The sequence below is a fragment of the Aquila chrysaetos genome, chromosome 25 (genome assembly GCF_900496995.4).
Source record: "Aquila chrysaetos chrysaetos chromosome 25, bAquChr1.4, whole genome shotgun sequence".
NCBI lineage: Eukaryota > Metazoa > Chordata > Aves > Accipitriformes > Accipitridae > Aquila > Aquila chrysaetos.
This window is the reverse complement of record NC_044028.1, coordinates 15,210,032-15,231,685: the sequence shown is the minus strand read 5'-3', so window position 1 is coordinate 15,231,685 and position 21,654 is coordinate 15,210,032. Positions and strand designations below refer to the sequence as shown.

Sequence of the window (21,654 nt, the reverse complement as noted above, 5' to 3'; positions counted from 1 at the left end):
ACCAGGGTTTGGAAACAGATAGCTGAAAGAAACATGCCCTCCATTAACATACTGAAAATGACTTAACATGTCATTTTTTTCTAACAGCATTATAGTTTTCTAGAATGTAATGGAAGTGAAAGCTGTATAGTTTAAAATAGATGATCTTCCCTCTTCCACCCACACACATAGTTAATTTTTTGCAGGGACTAAGAATGCTGGAGTAGGCAGGAAGTAAGTACTGTCACCATCAGTGGCTTGAGACAAGTGATTGATATGCATGGTACTGACCATTCTGGCTTTGCCCTAGCAAAAACATTTAGGCCCATGCTTAACTTTAATCATGCTAGAGGTCCTGCTAAAGTGAAACAGAATTATTAGCGTACTTAATACCCTTCTGGCTCATTCTCTGAGTCCTCAACACTCTTTATGGTCAAGTTTCATGTATTCAATATATTCTTGCAGAACAGGAGTGACCATTAATGCTAACTAATGGTGAACTGTAAAACTTAAGACAAATTTCCTTTTTGTGTGGCTGGGAGGGAGAACAAATATGTTGGTATAAACTGGTGAAGCTGATGTAGTTGTATTGGCGTAAGTTCAGAATTTGGCATGGGGCGGAGATGCGAGTAAAGCTGTATTGTACTTCTGTGGTTTTGATTCACAGAGGTTTGTGCGAACTTAGGTAGCTGGTGCACACATGGGACATCATCAAAGAGCCCAACCAGAAAGTCAGAGCTTGGATTTGGAGTGCCATACAGCTATACATTTAGAAGCATGTTGTTATAGTGAGGCAAGCAAAGCATCCTTTCATTAAAACAGGTAACTACAGTTTACTTTCAAAGTTTATTTTTATATATTACAATCTGCAATGTAATAAATATAAATGCTTTTTAGACATTTGATATTGTCATTATTCTTGAATGTTTATCCTGCTTGCAAAGGGACTGGAAGGGTCCTCCTGTCAGTTGCCGAGTTCAGGTTACCACTACTATTGGCATTATATAATTTTCTTTTATAAGCTATCCTTTTTTTACTGTGGATTTGGAAGGCTGTTCTAGACCCTCACTTAGGCGACACCAAAATACTTTTTAAAAAAAAACTCGAAAAAATATTTTCAGCCTAAATTTATTCATAACTAGTTTTTCCTTGATTTTTAGTGTGTCAGGGTTGTCCTTAGCTTAAACAGTCTCTTCCTCCTACTGTTTTTTCCCCTGTTCACAGATTTTTTTGCTAGGATAAACAAATCAAACTTTCTTAGGTTCCTGTTACAACATAGTTGCTCCATTTCCCGGAACAACACAAAAAGGACTTTCTTTACAGCTGTTGTAGTTGAATTTGACCTTTTTTTTGTAATGTGGATGAAGAGAACTGTATGCTATTGGAAGTACCTCTAGGAAATTAATTGAGAAATAAAAGAATAAAAGAAATACTGATAATTTGCCTTTTCATATTTGCATCGCACTAGCAGCTCAAATTCCTTAAACAGATGCAATGAGGTCCTGCTTTTCTTCCTCCTGAGTTTAGAACTGAAGTTCCTGTTACTAGCAGAAGCATGACCTTACATTTTGTATTATTGAATTTCATCCTGTTTCTATTAAGCCCACATCAACCGTAAGGTTGAGCAGTTCTTTCTATATAATATTCTTTTCCTTCTCAGTCTTGACAGTACCTTCCAACTTTGTCATCAGGAAATTTCATCAGCGTGTTGCCTTGTGCCAAAATAATTAATGAAAATGTTAAGCAAAAACTGTCCCAAAACAGGTCACAGAAAAGCTTCCCTTGAGCCTGTGCTCCCCTGTATGAATCATCTTGCTCTTTAAGTTTTCTAATGTCTTATCAAATACAAACATGCTGAAACAAAAAAAAGACTAAGTATTTTACAGAGCAATTTAACAATCCTTATTTATGTCCGTTGTCCCACTGGAGTCGTTTGAGTAAAGCTTGCAGAATCCATTTTATAATCTCCATTCCTAGGTGAAAGAAATCTTCTTTCTCTTAAAATGCAGCTCACTCTATTAGACCAAACAAATATGTAATAGTTAAAATGAACTTTTTTTTTTAAGAAATTAAATACTTTTAAATGAGTTGTAATGGCAACTCGTTTTCTCATATGTACCTTTTGTTTGTATATTTCTATATGAAAGTTAATAACTGGTTTTGTATTGGAATTTATGAAAATCTTTTGGCAAAACCCACGATGTGTCTGCCTACTGTGTGCTTAATAATTAAACTGCAGGGTTCAGTTCCTTAATAAGAAAAGAGCAAGAAATATGATTAATAGCGAAGCATAGTCAGATAACCAGTGTGAACAGCATTATCCCCAACAGAAAAGTGAAGCGATTCTGTAACAGGAGATGGAACTAGGTAAACATGACTTGATCATGTGACAATTGCAGTCCTTATTGGCAGTCTCTCAAAAAAGCATCATAGAGGGTCACAATTCAACATCTAAAGTTAGAAATGGTGTAAGGCTGATAGTAATGAGGGCCAACATGCAGCTGCTAAGGTAGATTTCTAAATCACTGCCTTGATACATGAGAATCAATTACTGAAAACCTTTCATGATGGTCAAAATGTGACATTAAATAATTGAGTATCACATCAAATCTTGTCTGCAATTAGTTATCTGGAAAAGTAATTATGCAACAAAATCAAGTAGCTGAAATTAGTGATGTGAAGCACCCTGGTTATTCAAAGACTGTAGGAGAGGATTTTTTTTTTTTTTTGACTTGTGACATGAAGTTTTAAGCACTTAACTAATTCTTTATTGAATTAAAAAAGTCTTGCTCAATTGTAATTTTGTCATTAGTCATATCTGCAATAGAAGATACATTGCACATGAAACAGGTGTTAATGACTAAGTTTGTTTTGTCTAAAGCGAAAATGATTAGCTGTGGAAGAGAATGTCTTGCAAGTAGTACATTAAAAAGCAAATCTGTTTTGTTTAGGGGGAAAAAACCAGCCTAAATTTCACTCTCTTGTCTCTTACACTAAGAGTGTAAGTTTAATGGGAGAACAGGTATGAGACACTCTAAAGGTCAAATTCGTTCTTTTAAAAAAAGCTATGATAAATGTAACAACATAGATATTGTGAAAGGTTAGAAAAGCCATTAAAATATAATTTACACTAATAGAAGTAGTTAGCTTGCGGTAGTTAGCTCAAATATTCAAAATAAGCAAGAAAAAATATAATTAATCAAAATAGAATATGTACCCAATGTTATAGACTTACGTTTAAATTTTCACATGAATATTGTTTTACAGCTTATAAATACAGGGAAACATTTATTTATGCAATCATGATAAACCTGATTATTTTTTAAATGGCTTCTAATAGTAACTGTTGTCATGTATATGCCAGAACTGATAGGAAAATTAATTCTAATCAGTAGATCTGTACAGAACTTGATCTGTATGTGTATAGTACTTAAAAATCTGAACTGATAAAGAGTAGTTGGTTAGTCATGTTACTTAAGCTGGTCCCAAAATAGCCCCTTCCTTTTTTGGTAGAGTTAGGTTTGCAGCTGTTGTCTCTATCTGTTGTCTCTGAAGAAAATTTTAACATTAAGAGTTGCTGACGTCAATTTTTTTCTTTTTTTTACAGCTGATGTGGGCTTTGCCCCTGACAGAAGTTATTTGGTTCTAGCTCTGAGTTTGGAAGAAGTTGGTATATAGATTTTCCCTTAACTTTCAATTGATGTGTTTAGCTTTAGTGGGAGTAATACTATCACTTAAACCATGTTGTCGTCTCAAGGAGTTTTGCTACATCCATATGGAGTGCCAATGATTCTGCCGGCAGCACCATACTTCGCTGGACTTGTTCAGGTAATGCAAGGCCGCTTCCAACAAGCAACTTAACTCTAGTGCACTTAGAGTAATAATTGGAATTTTTATGGTTGAGAAAGCAAACACTTTTAATACAGGCAAAAGCTCTCATGTAGTCAGTGAGAAGACAGTAGGAAATCAAAAAGATGGATCACCCTAATCTGTGTATTGACATCTCTCATGGCTGAATAAATGGTGTAGTTGAGCTATATTTGCTTGTATTGATTTGTCTGCTGTTTAACATTCATGCCTTTGCTTCACGAGGTTGACCACAGGGCAGAGGATTTGCTATCCATTCTAGGTTTCTGAGGGAGTCAGCATTCCCACGGCAGGTCATAAGACAAAGTAACTTACCATGATGTTTTTAGGTTAAGTGTTTTAGCACAGCAAATATGAATAGTGTTAAATATGCATTAATTCATATATTATGCGTCACACTGAATGAAAAAGGGTTTGTGTTTTTGTGTGTATAGAAATATATCACCTTCACAGAATATTTATGCACATCGTATGAATTCTTTTGAACCCTGCAAGTGCAAGATCTTGCTTCAGGGCAAGAATTCTGTATTTTAGAAGTTAACTGGCAATTACTAGATTTGTCTGTGTTGTCTGTTTTTGCATTTATTTTATTTTTATCAAAAAGTGGTACTACTGAATTTTCTGCTGTTAGACTTAGGATTTTGAATAGAACGTGTAGACACCAATTAAGCAAAAAGTATTCTGTTGTTTACAGTATTAGAAGACATTAAGAATTCAAGTAACGTTTCTGAGCATTGACAAAATTTAAAAAACAGTGTACTCTATAAATGGTAGTAGTTAGATATTATGCATTAACAGGGTCGAGAGACATACACGTGTATTATGGCATTTCTGTGTCATGCTAGTGATCAGTTAAATTAACTGTAGAGGACAGGCAAATTTTCATTATGCTCCTTTACTACAACAGTTAGCTGGTGTAGAGGGGCAATCACAGCACAAAACAGGTTTTTTTTCCATATAGGTCCATTCAGTAATCAAAGACTGTGAGTTGTGTTCTTCACTTTAGGCTTAATATCAGATGCATATGTCTAAAATAGAAATATAGCATTGCCATTATCAGGTGTTGAAAAACTGCGTCTTCTAGGACATGCAAGCTGATGCTATTTTTTTATGCAGTGAGACACGGTGGCACACTTGAACACATCAAGCAGGCCTTCATATCCGTTAGAATTTGGGGGTGAAGGTCAGACACTAGAGCTCAGTCAGACCCTGTGCCATCCTGTCCAATAAATAATTACAAGCAAATCGTGCCTTTCACTCTATGCTGATTGATGTTGAAATTGCTTTTGAAAGTTCTCATAAGTTCCTGTTATAGATTAAGTGCCGGTGTAGGAAAAATAACTGCACCCAACTGAAATGGGTGAATGTAATCAGGTTTAATGGACTCGAGAGCTTGTTGGGAATTAAATAACTATTGATTTGTTGGAAAGTTGCTGTCATTACAAAATGCCACTCTGGACGCATTATCCAAGCAGATAGATTAGAAGAAAGGGCCCTTTGAAAATTCAGGATGCCTTATTTCAATCTTTTTTCTTTTCTTTCTTTCCTTAGAAAGATATATCCAGGCCTGTGCTACTCCATTAGCATAGGTCTAAGATAGTCAAGCAATAAGAATTGTTCTACAAAAAAATAGGTATGTTTACAGGTACAGTTGAAAAGTGTTCTTCATACAGATACTTCGCTAGTCTCTCCTCTTCTCTCCCTCTCCTTAATGTCGTAGCTGAAAATTGCATTTTGGAAACAAAACAAATGTTTGAGTTATTGTCTTAGTGGGTGAACTAGAACATTAAATGGTTTAACCACTTTCTCACCCCAAGTTTGTATTTGCATTTGCAGTATCTGCAGTCAGCTTATGATACTAGAATGCTTATTGTTTGTCTCTTAGAGTAAACCTAAGTATTGTATCCAAAATAAATAATGCAAAGGACACTTGATAGGCATATTTATATCATCCTCTTCTAAGCAGTAATTACATAATGTTCAGACCTTTAGTGGAAATTTTCTTCAAAAATATGCCTTGATAAACTGATTATGCAAATGTTTTTAGTGGGTTGCAGGTTGAGAGCGCCAACCCTGAAGTATTTTTGAATATGAGGCTGTTTTAACATCTTAGAGGATTATAAGATTGCAATGTATTTCTTTGCATGGATTTCTACAGAAAGTAGGTGTATTTCTGATTAGGGATTCCCCATGATTTCCAATCGGATTTACACCAAGATTGCATGTGAAAACAGTGTAGACTATTGCATAGAGATTTGGGGGACTATTTTGTTTTTATTGCCTGTTTTGTATTACATGGTTGACAAGAGAGAGCTCAGATCTCTGTGGAGGACTGGTAGTCTTCACGGGTTCTGCACCTTCAAGTGCTGTATATTACCTTACTTTATGCTATGTATGTGGAGCCTTTTCTAGCCTTTCCTCCTAAATTCGTCAGTAAACTCTATCTTGCATCCTCTGCTTGCTTTGGTCACACCCTCTTGTTACAGAGTACTGGAATGTGGGAAATTTAGGACAAACACAAAAGGGCAGATACTGTGGATACATCTCTGGAAAGACTTTAGATAAACAGCCATGTGTATTTTCCCAATTGCATATATTATTCTATTAAGAAGATTTGTATTCCTCTTACTGAGAACATGTGTTTGAGTGAGACGATGAAAAGTGGAATGCATATGTTCTTGGAGAGAGAGAAGGGAGTTGTTCTAAGTCACAGATATGTCAAAATGTATCAAATCATGTCAGATATACTTGCAAACTTAGTTTCATTTTCCAATAAATAAATATACCTTCAAAAAACTTATTAGAATGATGGTGGTATTATTGCCTATGATTTCTTAACCCATTTTTTAATAAGAAAAAATAAAATATCTTTTCCTCTCCCTTCTTCCTCCTGGGTGAAACTGTAGGAGGAAAAAATCACATGAAAGTACAAATGATGCATAAATAGCATTGTGCCTCATGTGGGTGGAGAAATGTTTTCTGACTTGGCACAAAAGATGTACTGGCGGCTTCACAGGCTGTCACAATTACGCTGCCATGAGGACCAAAGCAGGTACTGCAATCCAGCAACTGCGGATGCTGTGGACAGCAAGGCCTACCTTGTGTCAAAACTATCATGCTGTTTCTCCTGGCAGGTGAGATAAAAATTGCCATAGAGGATTAAGCGGAAATCCAGTAAAAGACTTCTTATCCTGCCCTTGGTTCCTATCCCAATTTGATATGATCATTTGATTCCTATGGGGGAACTCTTATGTGCAGCTAAGCCGTGGAGTCACGGCTGTGTGCTACTGCACCCTCTTACGTGTTCTCAGAATAAACATGTAAAACAAAGTTCTGTTTATCATTAAAATTACAAAGTGCAGCATCAAAAAAACCCTATTTTGCAATTCATAGAAGACTAGTACGTTTTGTAGAATAACAAGCTCAAGGTCTGCATATTAGCTTCACCTCTCATGGCTTTGAGTGTTTTAGGTATATAAAATCTTTCCAGTTGCTCTGGATCCTTGGAATGTTAGGTTTATAATAAAATATTTTAAGAACACAAGTGCAATATATTCAAATTCAAATGATGGATGCTAAATTATTTATTACATGGCTGGTTTAGGTGTCTCAATTTCCATTTAGCAGAGAAAAAGGAGTTCATATGCATTATTATAAAAATTATTAGAAAGGACTTCATATGCATTATTATAAAAATTATTAAAGTTGAAATTACTTAGACTTTTCAGTAAACTACTGGAAAATTCTAAATAGAGAGACTTAATTTTATATTAAATAGAACTCTATTTAATATAAAATGCACTACTTTAAAGATTAAAAAAGACTTTTTTTTTTTTTTCCTGAATATGGTCAGTAATCTTTAGCTTTTATTTTAACATAGTGACCAGAAAAGCTCTAAGAGTTCTGAGGGTTTAAGTTTATATTCACAGTTCAAGACTGCACTCAGCTAAGCTAAAACCTTTTCTTCTGCTTTTATTTGCTTATTTATTTGTATGGTGGTAAAGGGTCATAGAAGAAAAGTAGGAAATTGATGGCTGTTGATTAACTATTTTAATAAACTGGGAATTACTGTACCTTTAAGTACATCATTCTTAAGCTTAAATTATTCTTAAGATATTTTGATTATATCTGTGCCTCTGATTTTCCATAACTGGTTAACTTAGTATGTTTGACTGACAACTGGAAAAGAGGTAATCTGGAGACAGTTCCATTTTATTTTAGGGCCAAGTGAGAGAATTGCCTAGAATATGCTGTGAAAAGTAGTGCTGCAGACTTCTTCACAGTTCCATCTTTACCCGTCTGTAAAATACTTGTTTTAGCGCTGTATTGGGAAGTGCTAGCAGTGAATACATTCAGAATACTTGTAGAAACTAGTGTGTTCAGGTACCCACAAAATCGCGCTTTCAGGCAGTCCAGTTTTGAAAAATGTTGTGGATATGTTGTCTTACCTTAGACTAAAAAGGCTTTAGTGATTTAGTAGATTTTATTTGAAAAATGCATTTGAAATAGAAATGATGAGAGGTTTTAATTCTTCCCATGTTGCCTGAAGTGGTTTATAGTTGTTTTGGTTGTTTTTAGATGACAATCTGGTGGAATGCAGTGCATAATTTCTGTTTACATTGGCTGAATTGCCTATTTGAAATGCAGTAAGTAGATGATTTACCTTAGATGCAGATTTATTCTGGCTTGATTGTGTTGTTCTCTGTCTTTGCAAGTGATAAGGGTCTTCTATTACTAGTACTGTACTCCCAGCGCTTTATGAGTGGAGGACTAATGTTTTACTACTGCAATCACTTTTCATCTGAGTGTGTATTTTGCTCTGTTTTTGAGAGAGTGTATCTAAAATTTCCTCTCAGTCTGAGTTGCCAAGTTTTTCTCCTTTCTGTATCAAAACTGCTTTTAATAGGAGATGGAAGGTGGTGGTGATAGTGATGGATATGTGGTCTGTATTACTTTGTTTACAAACATTTTCAGTTATCAATGTTTAAACCTCTGGAAATACAACTTCAGAATTTATTTTTTTCCTTTTGATACATGGATCAAGCAATGTAGCCAACATGTATTCTCTGTGAAACCTGTCATTTGCTCAAGAGGCTACAGACAGCTTTGAAAGTATTTTGTTACTGCTACTGCAAGAGTTTATTTTCTTTTAACCTGCCTTTGTTTCTTGCTAATAAGTGCAGATATCATTAAATACCTGGTGAGTGAACCTGCAGGGGGAAGAAGGAGGGGCAATGCCACAGAGTATCTTTCCCATTGACCAAAAAGACTTTTTTAGTGAGAAGAATAGCCTGCCTAAATAGTTTTAGTTTGACTGAGAAACAAGTGGTTATTCTCTCCTCCCATCTTGCACAATCTTGTCTCACTAGCCTTTATTTCAGAAATCAATGCGTAACATAATTTGAATGAGTCAGGCAATACTGCATTTACCTCTTATTCTGTCAGCTTGGTCAATGTTGTGTTATAGTCAGGGCTTCTTTCTGAGCTCAGCACAAGTGTGAAAGATTTCATCTGACACCCAACAGACACAGAATTTTTTCCTGTCCCACTTTTGCATGTAATATCAGTATTAGTGAATTTTAGTGAGCTAGTTCACTAAATATATAATTGTGGTCACTAGCTTGGGTGTCGGATAATACGCTTAAATGGAGTGTTTTAGTGTGGCAAGAAACTGGGTAAATGTGGGCCTTCATGGCTGCAGCTTCTGCAGTGTTTTAAGTGGAATAAATAACAGGATATTTGAGTTTGTATGAACAGAATAGCTTCTATAGGTAAAATAACTTTTATTAGGACGGTTTCTATTTATTTGTTCATCCCCTAAATAAGACAAAACTTTTAAGATTTAGATTCTCTGCAAAAGCAGGTTATTCAATTTGGCTTCCCTAACTAGGAGCCAGCAAGCTGGTATGGCTGTCTCCAAGGATCTGGAATTTCAGCTGATTTGATTCCACACCCCCCCCCCCCCCCCCCCATGCATCATCATCATCAGTAATAAAAATTCTGATGGCCAGATTATGCCAGGAGATAAAACTTTGAAGTTCTATTGCTTTCAGTAGAGTGATACACAACTGATATCAAAATATGCTTGTCTATCTAAATATAGAACAATTATTTTTATGGAGTTGGCTTGAATATTTTACCTATTCACCCTCTGATAAGGGTTAATCTTGTGTTACATGAGCTAAGGTTAGAAACCCAGTTAAAATACGTCTTTTGCTTTATTCAGTCTATTTGCTTGCTTCCTTTTTTTAAACTGAAGTGTGCAGGTAACTCTTTTCTTGGACCTGGTCTCAAAGAGGATGTTGTAAAAACATGAAATGTCTATTTCTATAGACCAGGCTGTGCAAAAAATATAGTAAGGACATAATCATTTAAACTATAAATACTTTCAGCTGAAGTAATTGGGGATTGTGTTTGAACTACTCTATTAGTAGGTGAGAGTGATGGAATCACATCTGGCTAAATATTTGCCAGCTAGGTGTCACAGCTGTCTTAAGTTTACGAGCATGAGAATGGTTCACAGATAATTTGAAAAATTTGGTGTTTTTTTTTTTTTTTTTTTTCCTTAGTGTAGTGGCAGGTCATGAACATTGTAAATAGATAATAGGAATTTGATCCGGGTAGATTTTCTGCGTTAGAGTTTCCATTTGTGTTTCATGAGATTCAGATTATTGTGGATTAGGGTAAATTCTGATACCCTGCCGCCTTCTCTTCCTCTAGTGGCCAGAGATACATGAGCTAGATAGCTTGGAGGATGACTTAATTGTCTTTAATTCTGATGGTTTTATTAAATCAATAAAGAATCTTTTTATTTTTTTCATCTACATATTGTTTTATTGCTGATCAAGCTGAGAAGAAAGTAAAAGTCTCTTGCCTATATATTCAAAAGTTAGAATGGTTCATATTCTGTCTTTCAAGATTTTCTTTGAGGCCTTTGAATTAAATAAAACAAATTGTGCATTTCAAGGAAATGTTATTAAGACTTTATTGGAAAGTATCCTTAAGGAAAAGCAACTTATTTCTTATTAGGATAAAGCTAAAAAAACTTATAAAGCAGTGAACTGATCGGGGCTATGCTGATTTTTATTTTTTTTTTTTATTTTGAGAGATTAAAAATCTGATGAAATGATCATTACCCCAGTGCTTTTTCATCGTGTAGAGCTAGAAGTACGCTTTTGTCATGTCTCTGTTCTTACTTTGCCATACTATTTCAAAAGCATGTAATGTCCTTCTGCATGCTAATTAGTAAAATTTTGAAGGAATAGAGGAGAAAATGGTAGGTTGTTTATATATTCTTTTACTATGATAAATGTCTGTGACACTATCTGTAACATTTGAATATCTAGCAAATACAGTAAAACGCATCTCCAGCTATCTTAGACATGTAAACTGCAAAACATCTAACCCAGGTAAGAGAGTGGCTGCCAAAATGCAAATACATAGATTTCTCTGAAAGTTACCAGCAACCGTGCGGGTATGCATCAGCTGTCATCATTTTTACTGACAGTGGTACTACATACAAGTGTGTTTCAAACACTTTGAAAGCAAATCATATTGACACTTGAAAGCAAGAAAGAGAAAAAAGGAAATTTCCAAACATTTTACTTGTCTTCCATCCTAGAGAAAATCTTAGAATTATATTAAATCAGAACCTGAACATATGTGAGAATTCCAAAGAGTGAGAACAACAGGTTAAAAAAGCCGCCCCGGCTTTTTAAAAGATATAACCACATAGTTGGTCAAAAGCAAAAAAAGATGACATTTAGTTGAGAAATAAAAGGTAAGTAGAGGTGAGGGAAAGCAGGTCTTCCTGCATCTGTGAATGATCTTGTAGCTAATAATACAGAATGCATCAGTCGTTTTTTCCCTACTACCCTCAGTGAGATACTGACTTTTAGTGAATTAGTAAACCTGAGAAGTCCTTCCTTGCTCCCTGGAGATAACTTTTCTCTGTAAGTGTGGCTCAGGTGATTAGGCTCAGTTGGATGCTGAACTGAGTGCTTAAGATGGGACCTGCTTCAGTTATCTGAAAGAAAGTTTGAAGGTGTATACCCCCCTATGCGAAATGGTTCCTTATTCTCTAAGTATTGGATGTGTATTTTATCTGTACAGGGGTTTGTTTTGTTTTGTTTTGTTTTTAGGAGAGTGGGTTTAGTGCTTGACCAGATTTTTAGTATTTTTTTTTCCTTTAGTTTCTCTGAGGTATTAGATTTTGTCTGTGCAAAAAGAGATTAGAGATACATTTTTAATACTTTGAGAAATTGAAAAAAACCTATTTTTGGTGAAATAAGCTCATATTTGCTAGGTTTTCTTTCTCTTTGACTTGGAATTGTTCTGAAAAACATTATTTGAATAATTTTTTTTAAAAATAAATTTGATCTTGCTAACACTTGAGGTACAGAGAGAAAGTAAACCTTTACAGCTGTACTTCAGTGCCCTGTTACAATGAAAATATTTTAACTTCAGTTACTTAAAACAAAACAAAACTTAGATAGTATTTAAAGCCATCAAAAAAACGGATGGAAGAGGATGCTGATTGTTTCTATACAAAACAGAAAGTACAAATTCTTAATAAAGCTATGAGCATAGTTTTAACAGAATCTCAACAAAGTTTTATTCTATAGAGACTGAACCATACTTGAAAAGGTCTGCTCCTCAGTATCTTAAAGAACTTATATTTTGTTATGCATTTATAATAACTAATTAGTACTAAATGGTTTTTAAGTTTGCGGTACATGGAAACTGTCCTATATTGGAAAGCTGCCTCTTCAGGTACAAGCTACAGAGCATGTTTTCACTATTTGATCTCCATTCCATCTCCATTCCATCGAGCGTTACTTTCCAAAGTGCAGCAATCTTTCCTACCTTGTCCTGAGATAGAACAAGGAGAATGAACTATCTTGCGTGTTCTGTTGTGACAAGTCATGCAAGAGTCTGTTCTGAGATGAACATGGAAAAGAGCACAAGCTTTCCTTTCACTAAGGGAAATTAAGTGTAATTGGAGCCCCCCCCCCCCCCCCCCCCCCCTTCTGGAACACAGGAATAAATTACACTATTGATTATTACTTTTTTAAAATCTTGTGTCTAGACGCAAAGCTGTACCCATATTTTTTTGTCTTTTTGGCCTTACAATGTCTAAAACTAGAATAAAGCAATCTTGAAATCTTGAAAATATCTTAACCTGTCTGTGACCAGGTCATAAAATTAAAAATCTACCTAGATACAATGAGGAGGATCTAGCAGTTATCACTAGCTGGATCCAGTAACAGAAGAGAGTTTAAGGCTAACTGGAACACAGCAGCTACAGTTAGGCCCAGTTCTCCTTGAAAGACCAGCCGGTCTTTAGCAAGTTGTTCTTCCTTCTCGATTTCCCCCTGTCAAATCAGTTCTTATGTTTGCCATTCATTTTAAAAAAAGCCTGCGGTTGCAGAAATGGCTCTGGTAGTTCCATGTTTGTTTATTCATTCAGAATCTTAAATATAAAATGAAGGAAAGCATTGCGTGTAAGAATTTACTTCTAAATACTTCTAAAGGTTACCTAAAATTGTTGTTGATTCAAAGAAATTTTTCGAAACTAATCTTTCTGTAGGAAAAGAAATAGATGGATTGGTTTCATTATAACATTGGTCAATGTGTACTGGGAAACTGTCTTCGCTGGCTCCTGTGGTGACTTATTTTGTAGACATAAGTTGTTAAAACATAGTCAAGCCTTTTGAACACTGCTGTTACAGGAAATGAAATAAATCCATTGCAGGATTCTCAGAGTACCATTTTTAACTGACACACTGTGCTGGATTGACTGAAGTGAGTACGTGGTCTTTTTACTGCAGAAATGAATGCTTTGATTTTTATGCCTTCCTCCATGAAGGAACAGTTAAAATCAGGGAAATGTAACAGATGTTCATACACATTTCCCATCTGAAAATGCCTTCCACTGGCCAAGACGATTGTTAGGCACAATTAAGCCCAGTATATACATCCTGTACTGTAAGCCAAGTCTGCTGAATATGTTCCCAACAGGGAAGCACAGATTTGGAAAGAAGGCAGTTTATATGAACTTTCATCTGCAGTAGATTTTTGAGACTCACTCTGTGAAAAACATAAGGAGACCTGGCTGACAGCTCTGAGTCTGTGCCCCAATGCACTGCGCTGTAAACTATATCTTTAAGAGAAACTTTCAATCCATGAGAAAATTTCATACACCTTTCAGGGATGCTAACACTTGAAATCTGATTTCTGAGTGGCATTTGGTATTATGTTGCCAACTGACTTAAAAAGCTTGTGATATTATGCCTTGTAATGTTCCACATTCAGTCTAATTGTCACTGTAATCAGCTTTATGATGGCACCTCTTCGTGATGACTACAGGGATGTATTTTCCTCTTTTTTGCATATTATGTCTGAAAAGTGAGGTTTTGATTTCAGAGGCATACTGGTAGTGAAGGGAAGAAGGCACTGTAGACCTGCAGACTTTTAAAATCATGTCTGACATGTTTATGCAGAGAGTGGGATTTGTCATTTCCAATGATATGATAGCATCTACTGTTGAAAAAGATGCTGAGAACCAAATACTCTTATATTTTGTGATATGTATTGTAACTGAACACATTATAGTTGGCCCTTCTGGAAAAGCATGCCTTCCTGGTATCTCAAAAATTGCAGTGATTGACTATTTTTGTTGTATCAGAATATCATACAGACACTATGAAAGTGTGTTGACCTAAAAAGGTCAGTGGGTATTTCATACCAGTCTTCTTTTGTACTTTTCTTTTTTTTTTTTTTTCCTTTTTTTTTTGGGGGGGGGGGGGGGGTGGTGGGAGGAGAGAAAAATGCAAGACATACATTGCTTTTCTGTTTTGTAATGCCTGTCTCTTAATAATGTAAAAAGCTCTGTGCCGGGTCTGCAAAAAGAATCTGTAAGTTGCTGGGCAGTCGTTAAGTCTTTTCACTGAAATATGCAAGAGAACTCTAAAACCTGTCTGCTATTCTAGTCATCTTATTCTGTAATAAGACACAAATCTTCAAATACTGATTCCCTGTTGTTCTCTGGCCTTAGTTCTCCATACGATGTCTTTGTTAAATTCCTCTTCGTGTGGATTTAAGTAGGGTTTACTATCTCACGTTATCTTTACTCATGGCAGAAATAGGGAGAAAGCTGGCCTGTGGTCTCATGTGCAGATGGTGATACACAGTTACCTGTATTTCATAAAGGCAAGAAAGTGAGACTCTTCCTGTTTTCTGAAAAATATGCTTTGTTCCTATGAGAGAATGTCTTAAGTATCTCTTTGTTAGTCCTCTGGAACTGGTGGACTTCTGAGGAGTACCTAGAACACTGCTGGGCAGTGTATGGACTTCACAGGTGCCTAAAAATGATTCTGTGTATGTTAACTCATGTGGTGGCGATGTATTTATTTCTGGTACTTGTCCACAAGAAACACTGTCTTGCTTAAGTGTCTGTGAAATGTACTTTTTATACGCTGTTCTGTGGTCATCCTGGGGTCACTATATTCCTGGTGGAAGGTTTCTGACTGCAAATTTATCTTTTGCATTGTTATTGGTTGATTCTTACAGAACTGCACAAAATAATTTTTTAATAAAAGCCTTCCTCTAGCAGAATAATAGCAAAATGCTGAGAAAGATATTTTTTTGTTCTCTTGGTTTCAATAAGAAATGGGAGATCAAGAAGGAAAGAGGTAGTCCAGTGATTCTTTGGTGAATTTATTTATCATGGGAGAGATTATTTCAAATTATTAATAGATGTGTAGTACTGTGCTTCTGGATAGATGGAATAGCATCTTCTGTTTTACATTTTCAGTTTATGCTAGTTGAATTCATTGTAGAACTTTTCCTTTCCTGAGTTCCAGAAGTTAAGACCAAGCACCTGAAATACTTAAAAGTAGTTCTGGGTCAGAGCCAGACTACATAATTATTTAAGCCCATATTTCATAGTTTTTTGTTTGTTTGTTTTTGTTTCTGAGCACGTCTTCTTTTCTGACACAGCAAATAATCTGCCCAGTGCTTCATTTTCTTGATACCATTCTATAAGATTATTGTAATATTACAGTTTTTACCCCATGTTTCTCACTTTCCATGTTCTGTATGCCTCTTATTTCTCTCACCTTGTTGCTTTCGTAATATATATTTCATTTTCATGTAACTTGGAACACTTCTCTGTTACTAGGTTGGCGTAACTTTTTTTTTTTTTGCATTTTATTAATTAAAATTATCTTCTGAGCACCAGTCTTCAGTTCCATTGCAAAAAAAAAAAAAAAAAACAACCAGCACCCACAACATAAAAATAGATTGTGAGTTGGGAATCGGACACCTTCACAAACAGCTCCAAGACATATTTTTAGGGAACACTGTATACTGGCAAGCATTTAAAGTATTTGTGAAGTATTTCTTGAGTATGATGCCTGTTAGCTCATGAGGTGATTCTCAGATATACCGTCTAAAATGCCATCCATTTTACTACTAGCTCCCTAACCTAATGACTAAAACTAAGGAATTAATTTGTCTGTGGATATACTGTGTATTGATACTATTTCCTTGTTAATATTTGTTACATTTACCACTTTGTTCTTGTGTATGCATACATAATTCTGCTTAAGCAGTGTGTTTCCTTGGAGGGGAGGATAAAAGTTATGAATTTAAGTAAAACTGATTTATTGGGTTTTGGGGGGGTTGGTTGGTTTGTTGAACAGCAGTTGTGATTCAAGAATAAGATCAAGTAGTTAGTGTTAATTACCCTCTATGCCTTTTTGGAAAAGAACAGTGTACATATTTTGTGATTTTGTTTAATAGTTAGCTTTTGTTCTCTAACAGAAGACTTTGAATATGTATTACCTACTGCAGAAATAGAAAAATCAAATTGAACGTGTAATGGTTTTTCTCTCTCTCAGGACAGAACATTTTTGTTAAAAATTGACGAAAACTATTTCTCTAATGTAAAAAAGCCTATTTTTTTTTTGTTGTCTCTTATTTTGTGTTCAGAATTAGAAAATGCATGTATACATTTATATAAGAAAGGTTTTTTGCCCTGAAGAGGGATTTCTGATTCACAGATTTAAAGGTGTTTGAACCAGGAAGGATCATTATGATAATTTAGCCTGTCCTCTTGAATATACATGCTACAGAATTTCTCTCAGACTGGCTTAAAGCAGACCTTTTAGAAGATATTTACTCTTGTTTTAAACATCCAAGTACTTTTGAATCCATCAGTTTCACTGATACCCTACTGAACTGTTTGAATGTTTAATTACCCTTGCAGTTAAGACATTGCGAGGCTCTATTTCTCTTTATTTCCGCTTCTAGCCACTGGTTCCTGCTGGGTTTTTTGTCTGCAAGATTGAAAATGCAAAATACCCACAAACAAATGGGGAAGCTCTTGAAGTGTACCACCTCCTAGAAGAGATGTATATCACAGACATGGAGAAAAATAGGGAAGGAAGGCACCTTGTGGGATCATGTAATCTACTTCTCTGCCTGAAGGCAAGATCAACTTTGCCTGTGTCATTCCTGACAGATGTTTGTCGAGCGTGCTCTTAAGATCTTGAATGACAGGGACTCTCTAACCTCTCCAGGCATTTTACACTTGCACTAGAGGTGGGTTTTTTTCCCCAATGCCTGAGTTAAAACATTACATTTTGTAATTTAACCTCCCACTGTTGTTTTAGGCAGAGTGGGCATAGAAAATGCATTATTTCCATCCTTTTCGTAGTGGGCCATTATCTGCCTAAAGACAGGGATTTCAAACTCAGCCTTCTCTTCTTGCAGTAGTGCAATCCTCATTCCTTCAGTCTTTCCTTCTAGAGTTTTCCTTAGCCTCCTTCAGTTGTGAGACATTATGGATAAGATTTTCAGATCCACAGAATTATTTAGGTATCTAATTTCTCTTTTTGAGAAGAACACAATATAATCTATGAAGCATAACTTTCCTTCAGATACTTGAAATCAGAGTGGGACATAATAAAATTTTGCTAGTTAGATACAGATATACAGTGGGTAGGAGAGGTGAGAGTTAACACTAAGTTATGAGACACAGAGCACTGTGAAGGATGAGTTTATTTTGCTGTTATTAAAAATTTCATTTCAAGATAATCCCTCTGAGACTTAACACGTTATTTTAAGAAAAGCTTCCTAGAGCAGCAGTAAACAAGACACAGTACAGTAGGTTCAAATGATACATAAATGTTTGGATTTTTTTAAGTATACCATTTATTGAGTCTATTTCTGATACAGTGCTGAAAGAAACAGCAATCATGTTGCCCATGTGTTTGTAAAGAGTGACATTTGTAAAGTAATCTATTTAAATAATCAGCACTCTGAAGCCTTGTCTGCAGTTTTTGGCTGTCAAATTTTGTGAAGTAGGAGGAAAAACGATTAAAGCACAGGTTAGTTCTTTACTGATTTTTTGCGTATCCCTTCTTAAGCAACTCAACTGAGGCTTAATTTTGAGGTGCTGCTGTATGTGTGGCAGTATCAGTTTCTGTGCGTGGCTTTGTCAAAGCATGTAGTCTGTGCCTCTGAATGTCCAAAGAACAAGAGGACCACTTCCTTCCATCTGGATATATTTATTTACATTGGTGTCACAATACCCCAGTCACCGTTACTACAGAAATGTGTGAAGAAACCTCGCTGTACTGTATGGCATTTACATTAACATAGGACATATTTAACTACTGCACTGCACAGGGGTGGCTTTTTGTACTAGTATGATGTGAGATCACTTTGTATTACACCCACTGCTGGAGTGGACAGCATTATGGAAATCACAGCAGAAAAGCCACAGACTATTTAGATACAAGAAAAGCATAGTCTTCTCAAGAAAAAGTGAAACCTCAACACAGAGGGTAATGGTAAATGATATGTGTTATTGGTAGGCATAACTGATTACATTAATGGCAAAACAGTAAACAAAATGCACATATGCTGCCGTTGTGTTACCTGCACTTAATTTTCCCTTGATCATCATCACTGTATTTTAGAGAATTATTATTTTAAGTGTATAATTTCTCCTTTTTTTAAAAGTTTGTAAAGATAGGTGACAAAATGTAATGTATCAATACATATACTCTTCAGGTCTTTTAAAGCCACAGTGCTGTAAATCCACATGTTACAAATTGTAATTAATCCATATTTCATTTGACAGCCTCCAGTAAAAGAAGGCTTTTTGGCACGCGTTTAGGAACATTCCTGTTCAAGAAGGCACTGAAATTACAATAAAGCACATGTTGAAGTGCTTTCCTGAATTAGGATGCTAGTACTCAGTAAATATAATCACATTTTCTCAAGTTTTCCCCTAGTGTTAGTATCAATGATAGGATCTGAAACTGAGGCATGGATCAAGAATAATCTGTGATCAGGAAAAGGCAGATAAATAGTCATGGAAAAGCAGAGAGGTTAAGAAACACGGAGAAGTAGAGTGAAATAAATGAGCCTTAGCATTAGCAAAGTGGGATTTATTTGCCAGTTTTTACTTGTATCACTGTATAAAGTGACTCAAAAAACCCCCTCATATGTACCACATTTCTGCTTTAAGGAATCTTCTTGCCCTGACTTGCTTTTTTTCCTTAGTGATTCACGAGAGTGTTAATGTGTTGAGGTGTAAACAGCAGAAATAAATCTAGTTAGAAAATCAGGGCCTAGTGAGTAAGGGAAGTGTGGTGGAACCTCACAGCCCTTCTTGAAGGCCTCCAGATGACCATTGCCAAGTCTTGTTCTTGTAGAATTTACTATGTAGTCTTAGAGAAGGAGGAGAGCTTTCTCCCCTCTTACTGACGAACACTGGGGAGAGCTTGTAAAGCGTCAAAATGTGATAAGAAATGTATAAAGATGCAAGAGTGCCTTTATGGCTCACTCCCAGACACAAAATACAGATAATAGAGCATCTTTAAAAGAAATATTAATAGACTTTATATATAATTTTCTGTTTACATCATGGAAGAACAGAGAGGAATATAATAAGAAGGTTATGATTTCTTTTGCTTAAGCTTCATAATGATAATCAAGATCTTAGTACATTAAAGCTATCATATTATAATTTTTCTTCAGTTTCTTTCCTTCACTGTGGTTACCATTCTCCCCTCTCCTCTGGTTTATGCATTGATGCTTGCATAAATAGGAAGTGATCCTTATAATGTGGACAAAATCATGAGTGTAATTCTGGAAACTCCTTTCAGTTTGCTTAATAATATGTTTTATACTTTGTCTCATTTAGATATCTAAGGATGTATGCCTGTTTAATTATATGAGAGATTTCTGTCTGGAGCATGTGAGGAGAGATCTGTTTCTCCTGTAGCCTAACAGAGATCATGTATTTTCATTTCATGAAACTTGTCACAGCTGATGTTATCCTTTCAGGGACAGTTTTTTAGGTAGTTGCATACATTATAAAACAAAAATACCTCAACAGCAGTGTTCTTTGGGAGACTTGTGCAAAGGACTTGTGTATAGTTTTAAATTCTGTGGACTTGTTGGAATGCAGCACTGTTGTTCTAGATTATGAGTTATTTTGTATGAACATTTCTGTGAAATCTAAATATCACCAGGAACCAGAAAAACAGGTGAACTGCTTGTAAAGGTAATAAATACTTGATACCTGAACATTGTACTGAAACATCTCAATAAGGTAGAGTTTACAATGTTTTTAAAAGTAGCAAAGATTTGCTACATGCTTAAAAATTACTATTTCTCTTTATTTCAGTTGGTGTAGGCATACTCTTTTTTTTCACATGCTGTGCTTCTTATCGCCAGGATGTGCTTAAATCATGCTCTGTACTCAGTGAAGCTTTGCTGAAGAATGTCAGTCAATAGTTGCAAAGCTGTCAAGCACTTTCCCTAAGTTGAATTTACACAGGCACCTCAAGAAGAAATTAATGAAGTCTTGTTTCACTGCACATGTGTAGCCATTTTTAATAAACTTTGTGATCTAAAGTACTTTCTGTGCAATTGCATATTTTTTTTTTCTGGATTACAAAATGGATAAAGCTTCACCAGCCTTTGCAGAATGAGGAGAATAGCAATTTACAATTTTTTGTGGCAAACATTCACTTTAGGTTGGTGATATGTGAATTTACTCGCTTATTTATTATACCAGTGATAGATTATTCTCACTTCTACTTAAATTTGACAAGCTGCGCAGTGCTAAACCCTACTAAACTGGTGCAAAGACCCAATTACAGAAACTACAAAGGCATGCAAGAGTAAGCAAAGAAAAAACATTTAAAAGGATTAAAGATCAAAAATAGAATAATTCCAGTGAAACTGCATTAGGAAACGTCAGGCAGGAAAACACGAAAGAATTAGAGTATGAAGAACAAAGCTTTTGAAAACTGAGAAACATATTTTAAAAATTATTTCTGTTAACTCTCTTTATTAGAATGAAAATAATTTATTGGAAAAGTACATATTTTTCAATGTTGTAATGAACTAAACACTTGTATTCTTCATACATTTTGTTTATGGAGTTTGAGTTGCTTCTGTGGAGTAGCAGTAGCTGGCTTTAAACAAGGATTTTGAAAGTAAATTGTATCTTTAATTTTAAATAAAATGCTATCTAAGATTTATGAAGAATTGCAGGTTGGATTTACTCTAATGCACGCTTACCCGTGTTAAACATGTCAAACCTTTTATTTCTTCTGTGGCTTTAAACGCTACCTTTCCAGCTAATCCTTATTTCCTTATTCGGTAGACATGGTGGTGTGCTGTATCTAGAGTGCTGATGAAATTGTGGTGCAATCAGGAATGAAAATGGCGTTTGACCCTTACTTTTCTTCATACAAATGACTATTGTGTAGAATTCGTTTT

The 21,654-nt window shown here is 35.4% G+C and overlaps 1 protein-coding gene across 22 annotated transcripts in view; it reads left to right on the top strand.

Annotated features, from left to right (window-relative positions):
* RBFOX1 (RNA binding fox-1 homolog 1) overlaps window positions 1-21,654 on the top strand; it is a 1,358,224-nt gene that overhangs the window by 1,083,301 nt on the left and 253,269 nt on the right. For 3 of the 22 annotated variants that reach the window (XM_030002546.1, XM_030002539.1, XM_030002548.1), the window contains exons 2-3: window positions 647-801; window positions 3,587-3,807. The exons of 17 other annotated variants lie outside the window; for them this stretch is intronic. In XM_030002546.1, coding sequence (XP_029858406.1) covers window positions 3,721-3,807 — 87 coding nt within the window. In that variant the 5' untranslated portion in view covers window positions 647-801; window positions 3,587-3,720. Of the gene's footprint in view, window positions 1-646; window positions 802-3,586; window positions 3,808-21,654 lie in introns of those variants that run through there. 2 more of the 22 variants (XM_041120127.1, XM_030002540.1) reach the window with 2 other exon arrangements.